Below are 24,768 nucleotides of genomic sequence, written 5' to 3'. Positions count from 1 at the left end.
AGACATTTTCAGCTTTTATTCAGCCGTTAACATTTTTCTGCTCTCCAGCATCTTCATTCAGCTTATCAGCGTTTTTGCTGCTGTTTCGCAGGAACAGCTTTTTCCGGTGTTATTTTATTTAGCTTGCCAAAATAACTGGTGAGAATTCGGTAACATTTTTGAAATCTCCTGCTCAGGACGGTAACTGGTGTAGTAAACGGGCAGGTATGTGATCAATCAAGCACATGGCCTAATATATAGTATATTCCAGGCTTTGCAATGTCCAATGTTCACTACAAGTGCATTACAAACCATTCATTTAAGTATGACCTGGATTTTAAGTTGAATTTTAACAAAAAAACCAAGACATCTATGTTGAAATGCTTGTCTTTATTTTTGTATTTAGTTTCATCAGAGTGCAAATTTATTCACATTTAAGGCAGTGCAAACACAAGGCACAAAGGATTAAAGATGTCATCTCAAACAATTCCACATTAAAGTTCCCTTTTAGATTCCTGATAACATGTATACACATTTCAAAAACACAGCACATCCTCCTGGTTACCAGCTCGCTACAACAGTGATCATGAATACTCATATAAAATATGATATCAAACATTAAGGTAAAAATCCATTCTTCACATTTAAGGCAACAAAACTGGAGCAGATACTGGACAACAGGACAGCGTGCCCACTAAAGACAGATCTGGTTGTCTTTATTTCACTGAAAGTGCTGCAGAGATAAAACATCAGCATAAATATCTTCATGAAAACAGCGATGAACTCTGTGCAGAGTTTGACGAGAAGATTGATACCACACCTGTACAATCAATTTGTCATCAGCTGCATTTAAGATGTTAATTCTTATAGTTTCCACAGGAATTAACAACCAAACTGTTATGTACCGATACCGAGCCAAGCCTGTTGTGGCAGCCATTTTGAGTGCTAAGCTATCTAGCTGCTAGCGGTTGCTTTCCGAGGATATACAGATATACAAGAGTGGCATAAATCTTCTCATCGAACTTCCACAAAAAAAAAAAAAAAAAAAAAAAAGTCAGTCCAATAAACCTAAACATATTCTTTAAATTGATGATTAGATTAGCAACAATACACAATCAGACCTTTGGTTTCTTATCAGTTAAAAACTAAATTTTGCATTTCTGTAAGGTAAAATGATCAGAGGGCACTCCAAAACCTTAACATTCAGTTTACAGTTCAGTTTATATGGAGAGAAAAACGTCACAGCATGGATATAAAATTGTAGGCTTCCAAAGAAAATGTACAGAGCTCTTTGAATAGAAGAAATGAATGAGCAAGGCTCAGAAATATCACGGACATTTTGACTTGTCAAAAAAGGAAAAGGAAAAAAACCAACAACGCTGAGGCCAAATATTTTTGTGTACACTGACAAACTTGAGAGTAAAAATAATAAATCACTTTAGTTTGTCATGTTTACAGCTTATGCACAAAGCAGGCTAGCCATTTCCCGCCTATTTCCAGTCCTTAAGCTAAGCTAACACTAGCTTAAGCTAAGCTAATGCCTGCATAAGCATTAACACGCTGCAAGAAAGAAACAAAAAAAATATTCTTCTCTAAACACCAAAATAAAGAAATTTCCCAAAAAGTTCTGAACAGTAGCAGGACCCTGAAACTGGAGCAGCTAAATGGAACCCAGTCATGACTAATATATGTTTTTTTTCCCCTTTTGAAACATGTCAAAATGTCTGTATGCTTGTGGTAGAAATTCCAGATACCAACCCGAGCTGCTCTGAATATGGCACGGTCTGTAATGTGCAACATTGGCGTTGGCCTCCTCTTCACTTGACGTCACGGCAGCTGTCTCCCACACAGGACTGGAGCTTTATGAGCCGCTGGTTCATGGCCTGCAGGACCGCCGGATCCACCTTCTTCACAATGTTCTCCAGCTGGTGCGGGTCCGATGTCAGGTTGTACACCTCTACGAATGACTGAAGGGGAGACAAAACCACAAAGACAAGCTTCATCTCCACACCTGCAGCTTAGCACAAAAACCACTCCGACCTGTGGGTCACCAAAGCAGACGGAGTCCTGCTGTACCTCGCTGTCTGCAAACTCGCAGTACTGCAGGTTCTGTTTGCCACTGAGGGTTCTGACGCAGGCGTATGTGTTGTTGAAGGCATCCTCACAAACACAGTCTGGGAAACATTGCTGAAAAAAAACAAAGTTTTAATCAGTTATTTACTGGTCAACAGCACGGAAATGATTTTTGTTTACTTTTCGGAGGCTTTATTTAGGCACCGAATTTTCTCCTTTTTGCCAATTCCACCTGAATGTGCAGACTTTTACCTCTAGATTACTTTTTTACTGCACAGTGTTTCCCACAGAATTTTTGGAAACTATGGGGGGGTAAATTCACGCGGCGTAAAACTGCAGATTTTATTTTATTTGATTGATTTGCACACATTCATTCAAATATAACAAAAAAAAATACACAATAAAACACAACAAATTTAAAAAAAGGAATGTGTGCTGGAGATGTCAGAAACCCTTGTGGGCTTATGAGGAAACCTCATCTTGTCATTAAAACCCAATGATAACAATTGTAATAGAAAATATTTACAGGTTAAAACTAAACTTCATGAAAAATATGAATGGATCATATACAGTGAGTACTTATGCCTTTTTGAGAAACTTGAAAAGGTTTTCCTTGATAACAAAGGGTGTGGGAAGTACACAATGAGTTCATGAACACATCAGAAGTGGTTTGGTGTTGATATCTTTAAAAACAAGAGAGCTATTACAAAATAAAAGTCTAAAATGGAATTAACTATGCACACTGAGTAAATGTTCTACCTAAAATGATTTTTCTGGAAACTAAAAGACTGTCAAAGCTTTATAGTGACTTCACAAACCCATCCGAAGTGGTTTGGTGTTCATTGGTTGAATATCCAGTGAGAACAAAAAAGGCGTTGCACTTTTGCGACGGTCCCCAAGCGCTCCGGCTGCCGTAGTTCACTTAGAAGTATATTCGGCGCGGTTACTCTGATCTTTCAGGCTTACTTTGGTGTGTTGATAAAGCCTGTGGTATGTTAGTCTTAGTTTTCTGTAAATATTAATACCATCCTGAGGCTAATTGGTGCGGTTTTCGTGACGCTATTACAATTACAAAGCCGGAAAATAAGCGAATGTCGAATATAAAACCAACTTCACCCCGCTCCGCCTAGTCGGGATGGTTGAACCACACATGCGGGACAGATGAAACACCTTATTTTAAAACAGAAACTATTGAGTTTACTATTTTTTTAAGCAACATACCGGACAACATACTAGTGTACTCACCATTGCTCAAATTTCACATTATTTCTCATAATATAAATAGGTCAAAAAAATATGTTTGTCAACTAAATCACGATGATTACAGCTGACCTTTATGCACGCGCACCCACTGATCTATAACGTGTGTCAATCAGCTGAGTGAAGCTGACACCCCACCCACGTGAAAAATTCAAGCAAATAGATTGATCGGTTAGTGCTCCGTTTGTGCTGGTTTGTGCCGTTAAAATTTTCCTTTGTGCTGCTTTGGTTTCTGAGATTATTTTTTAGGTCATCCAAAGGTCACCATCCATCTTGCCCCAAAACAAACCAGAGTGGTCTACTTTTTTAGTGCTCCGTTTGTGCAGGTTTGTGCCGTTAAAACGGGCGTTTGTGCTGCTTTCGTCTCCGAGTTACGTTTTACTTTCAGTTGATCACATGATTTCACTATATTGATCAGGAGGCAATGAATTTCATCTGCTGCAGGTTGTAGTCATTCTGTTTTGTTCCAGTAAGTTCTTTTCGCCAATTTAGTCAGTGGGAAGTTGTCGGATATGTTGCTAACGCAGGAGAGAACAGAATTAACACATATAACCCTTGAGTGACATTCAGTGACGGTAATGCACCAATTTCCTTGCCAACCATCAATAAACTAAATAAAAAAATACTGACTCCGTAAAATACATATAACTTCATTATCAGGCTAATGTCACTGTTATTTGCAGAAAGGGATTTTAAAAAACAAACTTAGGCTACCTTCTGTTCTCTCCTGCGTTAGCAACATATCCGACAACTTCCTACTGACTGAATTTTAACGGCACAAACCTGCACAAACGGAGCACTAACCGATCAATCTATTTGCTTGAATTTTTCACGTGGGTGGGGTGGCAGCTTCACTCAGCTGTGTCAATCGCCCCACAGCGACTAATAACACATAAACCTTTTTTGCCACTAAACTTCAAAACTCTGACATTGCACACTTTAGGACATGTTTAATTACTAATTCACCTGTTGTATAGTCATATTGGTTGGTTGGTCAAACGATTGGGATTCGGAAACTATGGCGGCCAAAAGGAAACTATGGCGGGCCGCCATAGTTTCTAGTGATGGGATTTTCGGCTCCTTTTCGAGATTCGGCTCTAATGGCTCTTCTTACTGTGGAGAGCCGGCTCTTTCGGCTCCCAAACGGCTCCCCATTTATATATTTTTTACATAATTAATAATAGCTTAAACCTCATTTTATAACATTTTGTTTCATTATTGACATTGTTAAGCACTTATGATGAGTAAAAATGTGGCATAACAATGCTTTATAAATAAAAGTTTGATTATAACCAATTAAATTATCACAAAATAGCACCACTTCCACAAAAATAACTTAAAATAAATTAAACAGTTATAAATACAAACAAGCTTGACACAGGACAGCAGAGGAAAGGAAAAAAGTGGACAAACTTTTTTTCAGTGTTTCCCGTCACCTTATTAATTGAAAGCTGCGTGTGATTGGTCAGATGTGTGGAGCACACGCTTGACATGAGGGCAGTGGAGACATTAAGGCACCTACTGAGGAAAAAAACTCCGTCTAGCACTGGCAGAAGCAGAGCAAAACGCACAAGGAGGGGGAGAGGGAGGGAGAGGGAGAGGGAGAGGGGAGAGACACGATGTGGGGAAAAAACTGTCGGCTTTGTGGCACTTGCAGAGCACAAGTGCAACGACAGGGAGGCGGAGAGATACTGAAAGAAAAAAAACGGCTCCCAAATAGGATCCCAAAACGGCTCCCATTGTGGAGCCGGTTCCTGTCGTTCACTTGAAAGAGCCGGCTCTTAGAGCCGGATCGTTCGCGACCGACACGTCACTAATAGTTTCCTCAATGTATGGGAAACACTGCTGCAGAATTCCTAACCTGATAATTCACAGGTATCTTCTAAAGGTTTTAGTCTAGAATTTATAAGCAGGTTTAAAAACTTATTTGCAGCTGATATCGGATGAGTCTCAGAAAGAGTCGAGCTGAGTCTAAGAATATATTTAAGCAGTTATATGATACTAGACACATGAAATATCGAAAGTTTGAGATGATTAAATAATAAGCTCATATGGGAGATTACTGTCTTTGCCCTTGTGTGTAAACCAATATTTTAAAAAAACAACTATTATTTCTCCAAATTTGCCATTTCATTGCTAGCAATGGATCTAGCAAATGCATTTGGTTCAGTGCCACATAGCCTTATTTGGAAAGCATTTGAGGATTTTAGAGTCCCTGTATGAGTTGTTAACTTGGTAAGAGCATATTTTCAAAATATTAGACTGTGCTTAAGTACAGCAGGTTTCACAACAGGTTGGCAGAGGCTAGAAATAGGCATTATGGCAGGGTGTACGATTTCTCCATTAGCATTTACAATGGCCATGGAGATAATTATTAGAGCTTCCAAGTGGGTTGTAGGAGGAGAGAGACGTCAGGATGGCATGTGCCTTACGCCAATTAGGGCATACATGGATGATATGACGTTAGTGACTACAACAGTGCCATGTATGAAGAGAATACTTGAGAGACTTAATAAAAATCTAAAGTGTGCTGGTATGAAAATCAAACCAACTAAGTCTAGAAGTATCTCAATAAGTAGAGGGAAATTAAGTGATGGAAAGTTTGTAATGGATGAAGAAAGCATTCCAATAATAAGGGAAAAGGCAGTAAAAAGTTTAGGCAGGTGGTACCAGGCAGACATGAATGATGGAGAGCAGGCAGTGCAGTTTCGGGAAGAAGTTGCTGAGGGACTGGATAGAATAGATCAATCAGAGCTTCCAGGAAAGTTGAAGCTGTGGTGTCTGCAGTTTGGATTGTTTCCTAGGTTGATGTGGCCACTGTCTGTGTATGAGATTCCATTATCTGTTGCAGAAAATATGGAAAGATTAGTTAGCTTTTACATTAGGAAGTGGCTAGGTGTTCCTAGATGCTTAAGTACTGTGGCACTGTATGGGAAAGGCATACTCCAGCTCCCAGTATCTAGTCTAGTAGAGGAGTTTAAATGTACTAAAGTTAGGACAGAGCTCCTGTTAGCTGGGAGTAAAGATGTGGTAGTTAGTAAGGTGGTTCCAAACCCAACCAAGGGGAGGAAGTGGAAACCAAGAATGGCAGCTCAGGAGGCAGAAGCAACTCTTGGACATGCAGAGATTGTGGGTAATGTGCAAATAGGCCGGGGAGGCTTGGGGCTTGGCCCAGGCAAACCGGTGTGGAGTAGAGCAGGTCCCAAGGAGAAGAGAAAGCTAGTTGTTGAGCAGGTTCGTAGAAAGGAGGAAATGTTAAGGGGTGCAAAGGCAGTGGCTTAGGCTAAGCAGGGACGGTGGTTGAATTGGGAAGGTGTAGAGAAGAAAAAGCTTAGTTGGAATGAGCTGTGGAGTATGGACGAAAGGAGTATTAGATTTTTGATAGGGGAAACATATGATGTATTGCCAACTCCCCAGAACCTAAAACTCTGGGTAAATAGAGACCCACTATGTTCGTTATGTTCAGGTACTGCAACTCTAAGGCATATTTTGTCAGGTTGTAAGGTTAGTCTGTCACAAGGCCGGTATACATGGCGACATGACCAAGTATTAAGAAGCTAAGCTGCAGGTATTGAAGATAAACGAAGGCAGGTAAACTTAGGAGGGTCCATGGTGAAGAGAGTTGCAATTCAGTTTGTTCAAGAGGGGGAGAAAGTTAAAAAGACGATAAGGAGGCACGGCAGCTTGGAGGATGCTTGTGATTGGGAGATGCAGGTAGATTTAGGAAATAAGCTTGTTGTTCCCCAGGAAGCCTCTACAAACCTAAGGTCTGATATAGTCTTGTGGTCTAGGAGTAGATTGAGAGTCTATTTCATAGAGCTGACTGTTCCTTGGGAGGAATTAGTAGCAGAAGCATATGAAAGGAAAAAGCTTAGATATGTGGAGTTGGGGGCAGAAGCAGAGCAACGAGGATGGAAGGTTAGAATCTGTTCAGTGGAAGTAGGATGTAGAGGATTTGTTGCAAAGTCTGTTGTCTCATTGTTGAGGGAGCTGGGTGTAAGTGGACAGAGTGTGAGGAAAATAGTGCAGGAAATGTCAGATAAAGCAGTAAAATCCAGCCAGTGGATTTGGATTAGAAGATGCAATAGCAGCTGGGGGCCCAGCAGGGGCAGCACTTAGGGTAAACAGACTTTTGAAAAAGCAAAGAAGAAGTTCAAGCTATTTAAGTGGAGGGTTTGGCACATGTGATCCTTTTGAAACCAGATGGCCATTTTGGGTGAGTTGGCTTGGAGTGAGTTGTATGGATTTGTTTTTGCTGGCATTTTTAGTGATTGTAGGACTGTTCAAGTGAGTTTGTCTGCTGAATCTACTAGTGTGTCTTGTCCTGCCTCCACCTCTGGCACCCTCTATATTTTCATTATCCCCTACCCGAACCAGGGTTTGAATCCCATTCCTGCTTTTCTTCTTTTATTTCTCCCCCTACCCGAACCAGGGTTTGCATCCCCACCCCGCTGTGACTGGTGTGCAGTTGGTGAGAGTGAGTTGTATGGCTTTGTTTTTGCTGGTATTTTAGTTATTATAGGACTGTTTAGGTGAGTTTGTCGGCTGAATCTGCTAGTGTGTCTTGTCCTGCCTCCACCACTGGCACCCTCTATATTTTCATTACCCCCTACCCGAACCAGGGTTTGAATCCCATTCCCGCTTATCTTACCTCTTTTATTTCTTCCCCTACCCGAACCAGGGTTTGCATCCCCACCCCGCTGTGACTGGTGTGCAGTTGGTGAGAGGCTGAAGTAGATTATGGTGGTTGTGGTGTGAGGGGCAGTGTTGGCTGGCATTAGGGGGGTGACTCTGGGACGCCAGTGGTCATTGTCTAGCCTCCTGGAGGTGTAGTGGGCCCAACTAGACGAAACACTGATGAAAGGAGGTTCCCACCTGATGACCCCAATGATATGTTGGTCAGCACTGCTCACTGATCTATATAATAGGGAGTGTAGGGAATTATTCACTGAGTCTGGTCCTTTATTTTATTTTATTTATTTTTTTATTTTCTTTAGCACACGTTTCTTGTGTTTATATTGAATCCATGTGGGATCTGAAAATGAAAGGATCTCTCAAGCAAGATGGATGGTATGAACATCCGTTACATCATCACCACACCTTCACAGAAGTTTTTAAGAATAGTTAGAGTAGACTTTTCCATAAATGGAAACACATTATGTGGCCACAGTTATATCAAAACACAAACTGGTTCCAACCTCGGATATTTGCTCTTCTGGAAATGGGCATTAATTCACCTTTTTCTGAATACATTTTTTCAAATTTTTTATCATTTACTTGCACTGGAAATAACAATTAAGGCACATGTTAGATTGACTGTTTAGAAATCTGTTTGTTTAACATAAATGTACTGAGCTGAGGGTTTGTTAACATCCTAAACTCAATACATTTATGTAGAGAAAACGTAGTAAATATGTACCCGAGTTCTTTTTTTAAACACCCTGATCCCATGTCTGCAGCGTCACTGGAGGAATATTCATACTGTAGATATTGTAGGATGAATCTAGCCTGGCTGACGTGTCCACATCTCGATGAGATGGTGGTCTGGGAACTAGGTGTGCATTTTCTCGTATTTGAGGCGTGGTTTACGAATGCCTAGAGCCGTTTATTGGGCGCTACGAATGTCTATCAAATGGCATCTGGTCCTTCCCATGCTGCTTTGCGCGCGATTCATAGCCAATTGTATCACTTATACCAGATGACATATGTAGAGCGACAGAAATTTGACGAGGAAGAAATCTTTCAAAGCCAAACGTTGCTCTTTTTTAAAAGTAAACTTGCATTCTAAATAAGGGCGGTGGTTTCCAGGCTGCCTTTGCAGTGTGAATGAAATCGCACGCAAAGCAGCATTGGAATTCCCAGGCTAGGATGAATCCCAACTATTTTGAGTTTGGATTCTAAATTTGGTATTAAAATAAAGGAATAAGAAAACACTAAAGGACTGCCATAGGACGGGTGAAGCTCTTCAGGATGTTTTCAGTGCACAAAGCACGAAATAAACGACATAATAAGCAGTATCCATCCCATCTATAGCCTGTTTATCCTGCTGCTCGGCACCACAGAAGCATTTACGTCTGTTCCACCTGCGTTTAAAGGAGTCTTTTACCCCATCAAACTGTGGGACGACTGAATTAATCTCCCACTCTCAGAAATGTTTAACTTGATTATCTGTTTGCGACTGATGTTCTGTTAGGCTGCCTGACCCGTTCAGCTTGCATGCTCTTTGTGCGTTATCCACTCACAGACAGCCCAGGGCCCAGTTTAGGACAAGCAGGGTCTGTTGTTGGATGTCCCTCTCCCGTGTACTCAACCAGGAAAAATGGCCGTGCCGTGCCGTTCCGCAGCGAGGGAGCCTGAACAGAAACTTTGGTTAAAATTTAAAAACACACCATAAACCGTAGGACAACATGTCCGTCCGTCTGTCCAATGACGGTAAAGTAGCAGCTAACCATTTGAGAGAGGAAAGACTGTCCATCCATATTCACAGTCGACAGGTTGACACCAGAAATGTCCAGTATGGTGGAAGCCAGGTCAATATTCAGCACCGGAGCCTGGGAGGTTAAAAAGCGTGCAGCAACATTACGACATATCTAAAGAGATGCGAGCTAAAATGTGTCGATGGTGGAGGACTGTTCTGACCTGCAGCGTCTGGTTTGGTTTGATGCCAGGGCCGCGAACCAGGAGCGGGACCCTGATGTCAAACTCATACAGCTGCCTCTTATCGATGGGCAGCGAGAACTGACCTGGAACAGAGACCAAGACACTTTCACCTGATTTATCAATCTCACCTCGCATTGCAATCTCTGGGCTTCCAGAGAACTGGCTTCATTCTACAAAAACACAATTATCTTCACTTCTTTATTAGCAAGGTGTTGGCTAATTCTTAACTGGAAATCAAATAAACCTCCAGCCAGTGTTCTAGAATCAGAAAAGGTCTTGTAAACGGTAAGAGGCGGCACAAATGGCGACCCGTCATATCTTATTTTAACTCTATAACATCCATCCCTTAAGAAACAAGCTGTGGCTGGGTTGGTTGTTCTTACTTTTGGATTAATTGGCAAAAAAGCTTTGTTTCAGTGGCATTCAAAGCAAAAAAGGTGACTATAAACACACAATGACCACATAGAGGCAAAGTGACATCCATAAAAAGAAGAAAAACAGCCATTAATAAAAATATATACATGGGGCTTTTACATATCTGTTTCTGGGGAAGTGAACATTGAAGTAAAACGAGAATTTCTGCATCCACTCATGAATGAAGCCTAAGCGACAGATTTAAGTCCATCAGTAGCTGCGATTAGCCCGAAATGAACGTATCGACTGTGCATGCATCTGGATCAGATGCATGCACAGATACCCGACATCCACTTCCCATGTATGGGCATGTAATCAGTGTAGATGCCCATACGTGGGGGGCTTCACCGCCGCGGAGTATGAACAGGGGCGTGTACAGAAACCATGTACACAGCTTCACTACAGCTCGAGCTGCATGGAGCACTGGCGCAGACCTGTGTGGTAGCCATTGTCCGAGGTGTAGAAGATGTAGGTGTCGTCCAGCTCTTTTATGCTGTCGAGTTTCTTCACCAGCTTCTCTACCAGGTCGTCCACAGATAGCAGCGTCTGCCACCTGCCGGGTCGATCACAAGTTATTTTCATTAAACAGTATACACCACAAACAATGAAAACATAAATGCTAATTACAGGTCAAGATTCTGCTCTCACTACAGCAGCACTGTTTAACAAGTCAACATTGGTGTTGCCTTGGTACAATCTGGGCATTACTTTTTGAAAGGACTACATATCTTCCAGAGTTCTCGTGGTATGAAGATCAGTCCTGGGTCATCAGTGTAGATTTAGAATTCCAGTTCAATCATTTTATGTAGAAAAAGGAGCCAAGAACCTGAATAACATGGATCGTTTATCCCATGTCGTGCATCATAATTGTTGAGTACATCTTGAAGATTTTTTAAACCAGACGCGAGGGAGTAAACCTGGTTGTGTAGTTCAGTCATTAAGAGGCGGTTTAAGCTACTCTGCACATGGACACAACAACTAAACTAACACAAAGCTCCACAATGATGTCGCCCTCGAGGCAGGCAGACTGCTGCAGCAGCAGCTCTGGACATACTGCGTCTGCTTTTGCATCTTTCTGAGATTTTTTCAATGAAAACCAATTTTCGTAAACATTTTAGTGAATGCTGTGTTGCTGGAAGTCCAACCTGTTGGAGAAGCTACCTGAGCTTTCTAAAGCACAAGTAATGCTTGGAATAAGACCCCAAATCAAGATGAGTTGAAGAGGAGACGTCTAGGATGCAGATCAGAGACAAAATGGAGAGAAAGGAGGAGGAATTTTAACCCATTTCTTCCCTCGATCATTGTGGGAAATGTGAGATCACTGGCAGATAAAATGGACGAGCTTGGAGCCCTGATGAGGACACAGCAGGAATATCAGGAAGAGAACAACTCTTAACAGCTTGCAGGCAGACAGAGACTGCAGACAGAGCGGTAACAGTGAAGGAGGAGGATCACAGAGCTGGTTAACAGATGCTGTAATCCTGGACGTGTCCCTGAGAAGGAGCGTATCTGCACCCCAGATGTTGAACTGCTGGCTGTGAGCTTCTGTCCATGTTGTCTACTGAGAGAGTTCAGCTGCGTTAGCTGCTGACGCTGTGTGTGACATCATCAGGGGAGTTGTTGCTAAGCTACAAAAACCACACCCCAACCCACTGATGGAGACCTCTGAAGATTTCGACCACACCTTCCTCTCTGCTACACTTCAACTTTCTACATGTTTGTCAGCTGAGTTTCAAATGTTTGGTTATTTATCTGTCTATAACAACAGCATATCTTTAATAATAATTGATACAGATGATTTACCTTTGGGGATTAATAAAGTATTATTGAACTGCATTAAGAAGGTAAAACTGCAGATGTCGCCTTTCTTTGACATTTCGGAACATTCTGAGCTGACCAGTTTCTGTTTCTGTTTCCACCGTCTGTTCAGCCTTTGAGCTCCATGAGATGCTATACAGCTGCTTTTAAAGAGGTATCAACTCACTCAGACCTGAGGCTTCATTTAAAACAACTTTCTAAAACCAAAACTTTGTTCTGGAAACGTGAAACTGTCCCATAAAACTTTACTAGACACAAGAAACATGAAATAAAAACCTACTTGAGAGGTTAGACCTTCAGCTTTTATTGTAAATGACCTGGCGTATCTTGTAAATCTTCAGGCTTGGCAGGTAATGGATTACGTGACGGACCAGATTTAAACCACAAGTATTGACTTCTTGTCTTGCATCTGTGTTTGTTTATGATCTGTTCTGTGTTTTTGAGCATCTCTGCTCCACCCAGAGGGGAACATGTAGTCGTTGTACCTTTTCCTGTAGGCATTATCTAGGAATGCGAGGGAGCTATTGGGCATGGGGTTGACAGGTTGTCGCAGCAGCCAGTGTTTGTCCTGTAACAGCCCAACAAATGGAACTTCATTAGTGATGAAAATTAAAACCAGGCCTCACACACCGAGCGATGTCGTCTGAAGCGTACCTTCCCCGGTTTGTCAAAGCTGCCGCCTCGAGGGGCTTGGAGGTTGTTGAACTCCTTCTGGTACTGAGGCGCTGCCGTCCACGGGGAGTGAGGAGCTGGAGGTGACAACATCATGAAGAACGGATGCTGGGGGCTCCTGTCATCCAGGAAGTGAAGCGACCGGTTCAGCTGGAACAACGAAGCAGCAAAGAATAAGCACACCGCTGCTGCCAAATACATTACATTTCATTAAGGGCAGAGATGAGGAAGCAAAGAGGCTCGGATGTCATGAAACACAATTACCCCCAGGCTGTGCACCTGAAAGGCTGTGAATGACTAAATGTGTGTACGATGGAAAATTCATAACCTCAAATTAGAGAAAAAAAGGTGTTTAAAAAAGAGTTAAAGAGTTAGGATGACATGAAGAACGCAAAAACAGTGATTCTTACATTTACTTTTGTTTCATCGCAGAAAGTATGAACCCAAGATATTTATGTTGGTCTCATCAGCTGACTGTAAGCACAGGATCTCACCATCATATCTTAATATAAACATGATTATCATTATTACTTTAGTTACAAAAAAATACTATCATAATGTCGCTGATCATTATTACTACTATCACAAATTCTCCTACTTTTACTCCCGTCTTTCTTACTGTTTAGCTCGATATTTGCCGGTTCACCTTTGTCCACGGTGCCTTGTGTACACAGGACTGAATCACTCTGAGGGGAGGAGGCTTTTTCCCACCATGAATCAGTGATTCAGCCAGCAACTGATCAACTATAAGCAATATGAGCAAATATCAAGTACTGTCAGTTCCCTGATGAACATATAGCCGGTCATCTTCGATACCTTCTGCACTCCCGTGTTAACGTCTGTACCGACACCTGTTCTGCTTATTTTCACGGTTTGTGTTCTATTCTGTTTCAAGGTTCTGCATATTCCAAAATAAAGAAACAAGTGACATAACTACCATAAAGGCTGAGTCATCTTCGTCTTTGAGGAGCAAAGATGTCCAGAGGATCTCCAGTTTGTCCAAAAATGTGTTTATAATCATCGGGCCTCATGCAACAACCGTTCGTACGCACAGATTTGTTCTTAAGTCGTGCGTACGCGTGATTTAAGAGAATTTGCGCATTCACCAATCTTTTCGTATTTTACGTTTTCTTTCAGGTACGAACAGAATTTACAGTGATCCAGACCTGTCGTAAGAGTTTCCTAAAATAGTCCGCTGTTATTCCAATCAAGTTTACTTGACTAATGGATTGTACATTTAATTGCTCTGAAGCAATCATAAATAAATATATACATTATACCCCATAATTATGCTGACATTATTCTGTTTGACTTAAATTATGCACCAATTGAAGGTTAATTTGACTCTGTATATAACAAGGTCAATGGGAAGTGTAACCAGCGGCTGACTTGCTACTTTTGGATGCCTTAGCGCAGGGGCGTCAAACTGGTCCATGAAAGGGCCGTGTGGGTGCAGTGTTTCATTCAGTCAACTGAACTGTCTGCACTGAAGGTCTTAACCAGTTCAGTTGATTGAAGGAAACAAGTCAGCTGTGCCATTTCAGGATTGGAACAAAAACCTGCACCCGCACGGCCCTTTCATGGACCAGTTTGACGCCCCTGCCTTAGCGTGTCAGGCTCTTGGAAGAGACCGTGTAGATATCCTGTGGAGACAGACGAATGGCCAACATCGCAATTTAGATTGCCAAGCACTGTGCTGCAGCAAATATGCAGCTTGCTGGAGCCACAACTCCAGAGAGAAACACGCCGATCAAACCCAATTCCACCACACGTCCAGGTCCTCACCACCCTTGGATTTTTGGCCACTGGAACCTTTCAGAGGGAGATTGGAGACAGATCGGGGGTGTCCCAGTCCTCTATGAGTCGTGCGCTCCTCTTGGTCATCAAAGCTCTCATCAGTTTATCACCCATGGTACATCAGATTCCCATACACCACTGTCCAACAAGTACAAATTTAGAGGGACTTTCATGCCGTGGCTGGACTGCCAAACATAATCGGAGCAACAGACTGCACACATATACGCATCAAAGCACCACTGAGCTGAAGGCCAGGTGGGTGTGTCTTCATACAGCAGGGGGCAAACTGCTCTATAGCCCAGAGAAGGCATGCTGCGTTTTGCACAATATTGCCATGAACGAGGGTCTCCCACTACCTGAACCAGCCCAGGCAGAGCAGAAGGTGTGGTGCCAGAAGACCCCCCTCATGGACCGCCCATCAAAGTGCCATCATGATGAGGCAACAACTGATTGCACAGCTTTAGTTGCAGTCATCGAGCGCCTGGCCATGGCGAGACGTTTTTTTCTTAAAGGCATTTTCATATCAAACCATTACTTTTTTATTTTGGTGACATTATGAACTACAGGTGACACTGAATTAACAGCACTCGTAATAACTTCCCATTTCTTGGCTTTAGCAGGTCCTGTAATTCCACTGCTGACACTGCTAAAAATGACAGATTTTCCTTTCTGGATCTCTGAAAGCAGAACTTCAGTCTCAGAACCCGCAAAGTTGTTCTTTTTGCGCCTTGATGCCATTCTCATGACTCAACTCTTCCTGGCACAGGAGAGAGGAAGCACAGCCTTATATGGTATTATTTAGGGCGTGGAGTATGCAAATCTACTATCCTCGTGCACGTGGACTTAAATACGCACGGGTGGCATTCATCATTTACGCAGGTCGTTTACACACTTTTTCTGAAGTTAAGAGCGTTTGTTGAATCGTGGCGTGTTCGTACGAGACCTTCGTACAAAAAAAGTGAGAGAAATTTAGAATAAAAATACGAAAATGTTCTTGCATGAGGCCCAATGTTCCTCAAAGAAAGATTGGAGGGGATTTGTATATTTCTCCCTCTACAGTGCAGTATATCATTAAAGCATTCAAGGAATCTGGAGGAGTTTCAGTGTGTAAAGAACAAGGGAACAAGCTAAGCTGGACCCCCGTGACCGCTGACCCCTCAGACGGCGCTGCATCAGGAACCCTCATTCATCAACAGCTGATAGAAGCACACGGACAAGGGATTACTGTGGGAAACCTTTGTCCAGCACTACGATCCAGAGTTCCATTCACAGACTTTACTGTGCAGAGAAGAAGCCTGATGTTAACCTGGTGCACTTCTCTGGGCTCGGAGGCGTCTGGGATGGAGCGTCACAGGTTGGAAACATGTGCTGTGGTCAGAGCCATCAGTGTTCCAGATCTTTGTTGGAAGAAATGGAGCAAAGAGCCAAAGCAGCATCCAGCCTGCTGTCAGCAAGCAGTCCCTGCAGCCAGGCTCTGGGATGGGATGGGCTTGGATCAGGGCCCCAATGAGCAAAGCTCATTTCCACTTCTGTGATGGCAGCATCAATGCAGAAAAGTTCACAGATTTTCCAGGGACGTCCATGCATTTTTCAACCAGACAGTGTAAAAGCACATTCTGCACACATTCCAAAGGCACGGCTGAGGAAGAAGAGGGTACGGCTGCTGGACCGGGAGAGCTTTGAAGCAGCCATCCCCCCGTACTGTTGCACACTGTTAGCAGGAAGAATGGGATAAAATAACAGCTGAAACTCTTCATCACTTGGTGTTCTCAATGTCAGAATGTCTTTATGTTTTGGAGGAAGGAATGGAAATATCAAAGTGATAAAAACTTCTAATTTTTTGGAATGTGCTGCAGGTTTGAAACGTAAAAGGATGTTTATTAACAAATCAAATGTAGATGACGAATGAAACATGAAATATCGTGGGTTCATAAAGTCTGTAATTAAATAAAAGTCTAACTTAATGTAACAGCGCTGCATTTAGTTTATTTAAAGGTGCATTTTCCATTCTGTACCAACATTTTCTGATTTAGTGTTTAATGATTTTTTTCCTTTTTTTATGATACAGTAAAAGGGACAAAACAATTCAAACTACTAAGAAGCAGTTGGAGGCTGTATCCTTGGTGTGTTTAAACCAGCAATCCCTAAGTCTGGAGTGCACCTTTAATCATTCCTTTAGGATGCATGTACCGAAAAGCCCAGCCTACTCTGATTGGTCAGCTGCACTGGTCTGATAGGACCCTGGCTAAATTCACAATGTGATAGTGTTTCACTGAATGCAAATTCAGCACATGATGAGTCTTTCCAGGAAATTACAAACTCTAAAATGAAACTACAAACCCCTTCAGCAACGATACAAATCATCTAAACATCAGATCACTTGAAGTTTGATTCCACTGGGACTTCTTAACACCGGCAGATGACTCAGTTACAGTTTAATTACTGCACTTCAAAGCCATCCAAGCACTGCATGTGACAAGGGAACGTTCAGCTTTCATAAACTACTTTAAAAGCAGAATAAATGGACAGCTGGTTAGGCTGGTTCAACTGAATAACTCAACTGTCACGTGATGCTCAGCACGAAATGTCAACATTACAAAAAAAACAGCAAGAGGTCAAATGTCTTTGCTCAAAACAAATGCCTGTAAAAGCTCTCTCAGTCTATATCAGCTGTTTCTTGGGGTGATGATTAACCTGCCACCCTCCACCCTGCAGACTAAAAGGCTTTTTTATACCTGTGACAGAAGCTGATTCAGACAGTTTCAGGTCATTTCTTCCCATAAAGTCTTACACAAGCATCCCTCCAGATGTCCGAGAGCACGAAACACTGCTGATCACAAGCTCGGCGCAAGCAGAAGTCACGATGCGAGAGTGTGATTGCGACTCACTATGAGGTCTGTCAGGTAGTCCTTCTCAAAGCTGTCGCCGTGCTTTTCTTCTTTGCCGTTTACAGAGAGCGTGTAGTTGTAGTACTGCGAGTTTCCCACCTGCGAGTCGTGCAGAAAGTCAAGTGAGATGACAGAAGCAGTTGGAATATTCCTTCATCTTTAAAACATGGGACTCACCAATGCATTCCACTGGTCCCAGCCGGGGGGAACGTGGCCCACGTCTCCAGCATCTTTTTTACCGTACTGACGGCAAAGAAAGTTCAATCAGTTGAGAGAAATTAGCTGCAGAAATGCTCGAATCACATTTTCAGATTTTCTGACTTCGGATCTCATCTAAGTTCTACAGTCTCAGAACTTTTGAGATGAACTGAGGGCGTGTTCACACTCGAAATCCAATTCCCTGGTTAACTCTGACTCGTGTTATTTTACACCTTGCATTGCTGACGTGTTCACACCTGGTTCAGATATTTCCCGGCGAAGAACGTCTGGTACTTCTGTTTGCTGAGGTAGACGGGGAAGGCCTCGGCTTCGGGGCCTTTCTGCCACAGGAGGCTGGAGCAGTTCCCGGACAGAGAGTTGTTCCTCACCTCGTGGTTGTGGGGGTAGCGACCGCTCAGAATGCTGCTCCTGCTGGGGCAGCACAGCGGCGTGACTGTGAACTGCGCAGGAAGCAAGAAGAGGAAGACGAGAGGGAGGGAAAAAGATGATGAAAGACGAGCATGACAGCTGAGAGGAGGATGTGTGACTTATTCAGTGTTAACAATCACATGTGTCGGGTACAGGGGGAAGTATTCAGAAGTCAGACAGTGTTGCAAGTCAAAACATGTGAGACAACTGGATTTCCTTTTTGGCAAGCCAATCAGCTGGCTTCATATGTAAGAATGCACTTTTTGTAGTAAATGTAAATCTAAAAGTGAACACATCTGTAAGATAACAAAGGTGAAGTAAAAATACTGGGATTTCCTGTGAAATAAGGAGGTGAAACAGAAAGCAGACTGAATTTGGAATTACTTTCAGCTAAAGGGTAAAAATACTCACAGCGTTCACAAAGGTTGCTCCTGCCTCTCCTATTAGGGCTTTCGTTTTCTTCATAGGCTTCTGCAGAAACGAAACAAAAACAGACAGAAATGTGAAGTGATCCCGTCCCGACATGCAAAACAAACCAAAAACAACCGACACCTGCAACCGAAATAAGAAAGGACGCTGTGAAATGTTTCAGACCTGTGTTTAAGGGAAAGTTGTACAAGGAAACACATCTTCTAACAACAAACACAACGTCTGGGCTGCTGTTAGTTTTACTGAGTTGCCGTGCTGTTGTAATACCTGCAGAGCGTGGTTTGTGTTGCCGAAATAAGACGTGAAAAAGACATCATCTGGATGGTAGCAGATGCACTCCTGAATCTGAATATGCTTTAATACTGGAGTGGACCCAGCCGGGTGCTTCGGGCCGCTGGTTGGGGGCCATTCGGTCCCGTGTACAACCATCTCGGTTCACATCACAGGACGGAAAACAGACGGATTTCCGGTGTGTGTTCGACTCCGCCAGGAATCACTTTTATGGGCACAGCTGAGGGTCGGAGGGTCCATGCAGAAGTCCATGATCAGTCATAAAAGGGTGGATTGGCCACTCCGGATTGAGGTCGAGTCAGTGCCCCTCACCTTTGGCTGTGGGTACTTACCAAAATAATGAGGTTGTGAATACAAGCGGCTCACCTTTAGGGATAGCTCATCTGGAAGTAGAGTTTTTGCTCCTCTGCATCGAAAGGAGTCAGCTGAGGTGGTTCAGACATCTGGTGAGGATACCATCCAGATGCCTCGTGCAGACCCAGGACTCAGCGGAGAGACTGTACCTCTCGGTTGGCTTGAAGAGCGGGAAGTAGGGCTGCACAATCAATCGAATTCTAATCTTGATCGCAATTAAACGGACACGGTTGTCTGATATTCAAAATGCCGCCAAATTCCAGACAATGCAGGTGTAAATGTTCCCGGGAAGCCACAGCTAGAAGTTTCACGAGTAGCGGCATGAGGACAGAGAGCAGAGCGTGGACACAGAAGCAGAGGGAGCAGAGCGGGTTCCTCCATCATGTTCAGAGAGAGCTGCAGAGTTGATGAAGCGTCTGACAACAAACTGCAGGAAGGCCCAGAAAAACAGTCCGATGGTTGTTAACGTCCGACATCAACCAGCACCCACTCTGTTTTCTACAGGTTTGAATCACTTAAACACAGAGAGAAATCAGGGCCCTGTCGGTTTGTTCTGTTAGAAGAAAAATAGAAATAAAGAATATTCTAAGAGATGCTCTGAATTTATCTGAATGAGGATCAGCAGTTTTATGAGTAGAAGATTTGTACGTTGGCAGTAATGTAGAACAATATGGATGAAAGCCGAGTTAGGGCTGTGGAATAAAAACTTTGTTTTTCACTACAACCAGTGAATCATCCTGATAAATAACTACTATTATTTTGGTAATAATCGTGCAGCCCTGGCTGGAGGAGGTGTCAGGGCGGTCTGGGGATCTCTGGTTAGACTGTTGGATGGACGGTTGGTTAGGCCACGTGCACATGGCACCACAGACGCTGCCGACCTGTGTTCTGATAACAACCCGGAGCCTCCGGAGGGTTCCTCTTCTCTTCAGCCCCGATGACTCAGCATCCATGATTTCAAACTTAATCTCAGATTCTGATTGCTCAGACCACAGAACAGTTTTCAGTCCATCCTAAATGAGCTCAGACCCAGAGACGCCTGCTGTGTTTCTGGATCTTATTTCCACGTATTTTTGACTTTTTTTTAACTTCTCGATTTCACGACCGAATCGTCCGATTTTGACGCAGAACTGCTCGGCAATCACCAACATTCAACTCTGGTTTCCATCTTGTTTCTTGTGTTCAGTCTTTTCATGATATAACAAACCACAGATGATGAAATCCCCCCCAAAAATCTTTCCAATTTCACGCTTAAATTGTTGGACCTACTTTGTGTCCACGGTCTCTCTTTTTAAGTGAACCACACAAACCCTACAGGAACACCACAGGAGATAAAAAGCCTTCTAACAATATCTTTGAGATATTTTTAAGACCTGTGGTTTGTGGTGTGCGGGACTGTTTTCCCCTGAAAACGTGGTGTGATGATGAAAGCCTACAGTCACGTTCTGTCAGTCTGACTCACGTAAAACACTGATAAACTGCTTGAATCATATAAGAGATTACTTTAGCTTCTAGCTCCAAACTTGGATAACTTTGCTTGTATTAATGGTGCAAGGTAAACACATCTGCCCGGGCGCTTTTCAGCTCAAATATTCAGCACTTGCGTTACAGGTTGTAATTTTCACTGATGTATATCTGTTATCTGCCCTCCACTCATCATCAGTTATGGCCTTATTTGGTAAGTTTTTGTCATTATTATACCAATGCCTGGCCTCTTTTGTCCAGATTAACCCAAGTGCATCCAATAAAGTCTTGAAATTCATACTCCTAATAATCTGTTGATCAGTAGAGGTTATTAAACAATACTCTGAAGCAATGGCGTAGCCACAGGGGTGTGCCGGTGCCCCCCAAAGAGGCAGCTGGCACACCCAAAAACATTGCAGTCAGACGATGCGTTGCGACGCCTGCACCTGCCAACCTGGCGTAGCGTTATTTCTGATGAAATAAGAAATGCCTTCAATGGCCAAGCCATGCCGTCTGCCCCTTTAAACTGAGAGCTGCTCAGTGCGCACAGGTAAGCATCACCTGTACTCTGCTGCTGAGCCCAACAGCTGTGTTTAGATGGCTTTGTTGATCACGCGTAATGTGGATACGTTATGGCTCTGCGAGAGTGCATGAGTACGCGCATGAGTGTGTTATATTTCCCTATGTTCATCTCATTGGGCACGCAATGTCTCTGTGTGTGTGTGTGTGTGTGTGTGTCTGTCTGTGTGTGTTTTGAGAACACAAATTGTGCTTTTTGTATTACTTTGTTATGGAATTATTTGAGCGCACGTCACGTGTGAACGTTTAGACCTGCTGTGAACTACTGTTGACTATTACTGATGAAAACGCACACAACCTGTGGATATGTTTTGTGTTAATAATGTTGTATTCCATAGATACATTCTTTTGAATGTTTGTGAAGGTGTAACACTCTGTTGAAAATAAATTTGGCACACCCAATGTCTTTTTTCTGGCTACGCCAGTGCTCTGAAGGACTTCTGTTAGTGTGTTTCATGGATAATGGGCTGCAAAGGCATCTTAAAGTGTGATAAATGGACTCTAAACTGAGTGGATAGCAACTAGAATTACGCTTTACAATCAGTTTGGATTATTCAAAGTCCGTCAGCTCACATGGCACTTCACGATCAATACAGTTGATAATGGTGCGTTTTCCGGGTGCACTCACCATCCCCCCAAGCAGAACATCCTGATCATCAGCGAGCACGAGGATGATGTTGCTCGGCTTGGCGCTCTCCGCGTACCTGACGCAGCAGGTAAGCAGCACCGCCAGCATCGGTAAGAGCGTGAGGGCTGCTGGGTGTCCTCTCCGCCGGCCTCCGCCCGCTCCGGCTCCTCTGTTGGGACCTGCCATCGGAGCTCCCTCAGCGCCCGGCCTGCAGCTACTCTCCACGGCCGCTGCCGTTCAGCTGAAGCCCGCTTTGGCGTCCTGATATGCGCGGAGGTTGAGCCGCGTGTGCAGGACACAAGACGAGGTTTAAAGTTTGAGGAAGTGGGGAGAAGACTCAGCGGTCATATGATCACACTGAGGGGGAGGAGAGAGGACGGAGAACACCGTGTTCAACACGACGCAACTTCAGTTTTACACAACGTAAACACATGATTTACTCTTATTTAACCAACTTACTATAAATACCAAATACTATAATCCTGTTGATCACAGCTTTATATAATATAATATGAAATAATATAAAATAATATAATACTGTACTAGAAATACTGTATATATATGATTTGTTTTGATTTGCTGTAAATAACCTATATATTTAATTGTTTTCAATAATAATAATGATCACAAGAGTGATAGGAATATGTGGGACATGTGCAATAAATAAATGAATAGATTTTATTTCAGTTGGGTATTGTTATCATTTTGGTTTGGTCATAATAACAACAATAATGATGATGCTGATAATAAGTGACACAGGGGCAAAACATACATAAACAGATTAATTAGTAAATAAATGAAATGGAACTGCATTTCAAGCGGGTGATTGTAATCATGATTTTGAGTATTTGAGGAGCAAATATGTTCAGAGGACCTCCAGATTGTCCACAAATGAGTGAGAAAATTATTCAATTGTTTAAAAAACGATGTTTATAAAGAAAGGATTAGAAGGGATTTGAGTATTTCTCCCTCTACAGTGCAGAATATCATTAAAGCATTCAAGGAATCTGGAGGAATTTTGGTGAGGAAAGGACAAGGGAGCAGGGGCTGAGCCATGGGGTGGCCAAGGGTGGCAATGGCCACCATCCACCCAAGCCTCCTGTGAAGTCCATCTGGGGGTTATTCATCGTCTCATCTGGCATCTGGGGGTGGGGGCGTTCTACCCGCTAGTAGTCAAAGGTTATACACTACAAGTAATTTTATACAAAATTGCAAAGCAGGCAAAAACTACAGCTTCTGGTTCGCAATTAAACTCCCTACAATAATTTAAAATAAGATTAAGATTAAGATTAAGATTACAATCAGTTTGGATTATTCAAAGTCTGTCACCTCACATGGCACTTCATGATCAACATTGTGACACACTGAAACTACACTGAATCATTTTATTGGTCAATGCCACTTGTTGCCTATTAAATGCCATCACAAGCTCCACCAGGTGTTAAATAAGCGCTGTCAGTCGTTGAATAACATGGTGCCACCTGCTTAATAAACAGCACCGGGCAGTTTTGTTGGCATTTATGAACACCTGGTGGTCTTTCCTTTGGTGTTTTAATGTACCAGCCATCATGTAAAAGGAGACTGATTTGGGTCCATTTGGCTATCAATACATTTATAACGTCCACCATTAAACCATCGGGCCACTGCCAGAGCTATATTCTACCCCAGGGCTTGAAGCTCATATTAGGGAAATCCTACTTTTTTTCTATCCAGTGTTTAACTGAAAAGGTACATCCTTTATATTTTGCTATAAACATAAAGGAGTCAGTAGAGTTTTACTTTGAATTAGTTCTGTACAGCACTCACGTTTTTTGGTTGTTGTTTCTGTATGAGGCCACTAGATGTCAGAAAAATATTCTGGAACTGCTTTTTTGGAGTAGTTTTATGGTAAATCCAGTAATCCTTACTGTGCTGTAGCAGCCGGAGAGCATAGCTACAATGAAATTTATTGAAAGTAAAAAATCATTGAAGAACATGTTCAATGATTTGAATGAACAACAAAGAAAGCCTCATCACATACATCTAATTATTTATTATTTCATTCATTCATTAAAATGAACATGCAAACTGAAATGCATATTAAAATATCCGAGTCTGCATGTTCTCCCCGTGTATGCGTGGGTTCTCTCTGGGTACTCTGGTTCTCTCCCACTGTCCAAAAACATGCATGTTAGGTTAATTGGTGAGTGTGAGTGTGTATGGTTGTTTGTCTGGTTTGTCTCTGTGTGGCCTGTGATGGACTGGTGCCCTGTTCAGGGTGTACCCCGCCTCTCGCCCGATGACCGCTGAGATAGGCTCCAGCCCCCCCGCGACCCGACCGATGGAATCAGCAGGTATAGAAAATGGATGGATGGATGGATTTTAATATCCACAACTACTGTGGCATAGGTCAGTTGTTTGGTTGGAAAAGCCATAACCGGAAAGAATGAAGCGGGAGTCGAAATTAAGTTACTTGAATGCAATCGCTGTGAATCACTCAGTAAAAAAAACTGGCGTTTCACACCTTAAAGTGTAAAAAAAAAGGGGTTAAATTTATATATATATATATATATATATATGTATATGTATATATATATATATCCAGTATATGTATATATTCTGAAAGATATGCAAAGTGTCTCATGATAAAAAAAAATGTATACGCGCTCCAGTTGATCCCTGGAGAGCCCATGCCATATATGTAACAGCGTGGAAAGAACAAATAAAAACTATGATACACTTAAATCACATCTCAAATTCCGATTGAAATTCACCAATGTATTACTTTTTGTACCTATTTATGGTGCTTTATGTCAAAACTAGTAAATTAATCAAAATTATTCCTTTTTTTATGTA

General features: G+C 42.5%; 1 protein-coding gene across 1 annotated transcript; it reads right to left on the bottom strand.

Moving 5' to 3' along the window:
- Positions 1-350: 350 nt before the first annotated feature.
- gnsb (glucosamine (N-acetyl)-6-sulfatase (Sanfilippo disease IIID), b) lies at positions 351-22,279 on the bottom strand. The gene is made up of 13 exons (XM_075455227.1): positions 21,934-22,279; positions 18,600-18,659; positions 18,017-18,220; positions 17,739-17,804; positions 17,562-17,660; positions 12,859-13,026; positions 12,690-12,772; positions 10,821-10,939; positions 9,952-10,055; positions 9,762-9,863; positions 9,555-9,665; positions 2,056-2,166; positions 351-1,946 (listed from the first exon to the last, which is right to left on the bottom strand). The coding sequence occupies exons 1-13, from the start codon at positions 22,117-22,119 to the stop codon at positions 1,797-1,799; spliced, it is 1,563 nt and encodes a 520-aa protein (XP_075311342.1). The 5' UTR covers positions 22,120-22,279; the 3' UTR covers positions 351-1,796.
- Between the last annotated feature and the right edge of the window lie 2,489 nt (positions 22,280-24,768).

The sequence above is a fragment of the Odontesthes bonariensis genome, chromosome 22 (genome assembly GCF_027942865.1).
Source record: "Odontesthes bonariensis isolate fOdoBon6 chromosome 22, fOdoBon6.hap1, whole genome shotgun sequence".
Lineage (NCBI taxonomy): Eukaryota > Metazoa > Chordata > Actinopteri > Atheriniformes > Atherinopsidae > Odontesthes > Odontesthes bonariensis.
This window is presented reverse-complemented; position numbering and strand designations above follow the sequence as displayed.

Excerpts from the sequence above, each read along its gene's own strand:
- gnsb (XM_075455227.1), bottom strand. The coding sequence starts at position 22,119 with ATGGCAGGTCCCAACAGAGGAGCCGGAGCGGGCGGAGGCCGGCGGAGA. Across the intron at positions 18,221-18,599 it reads GAGCAACCTTTGTGAACGCT|TTCACAGTCACGCCGCTGTG; the intron begins GTGAGTATTTTT and ends CTTCCTGCGCAG. Across the intron at positions 2,167-9,554 it reads AACTGGGCCCTGGGCTGTCT|CAATGTTTCCCAGACTGTGT; the intron begins GTGAGTGGATAA and ends GTTTTTTTTCAG.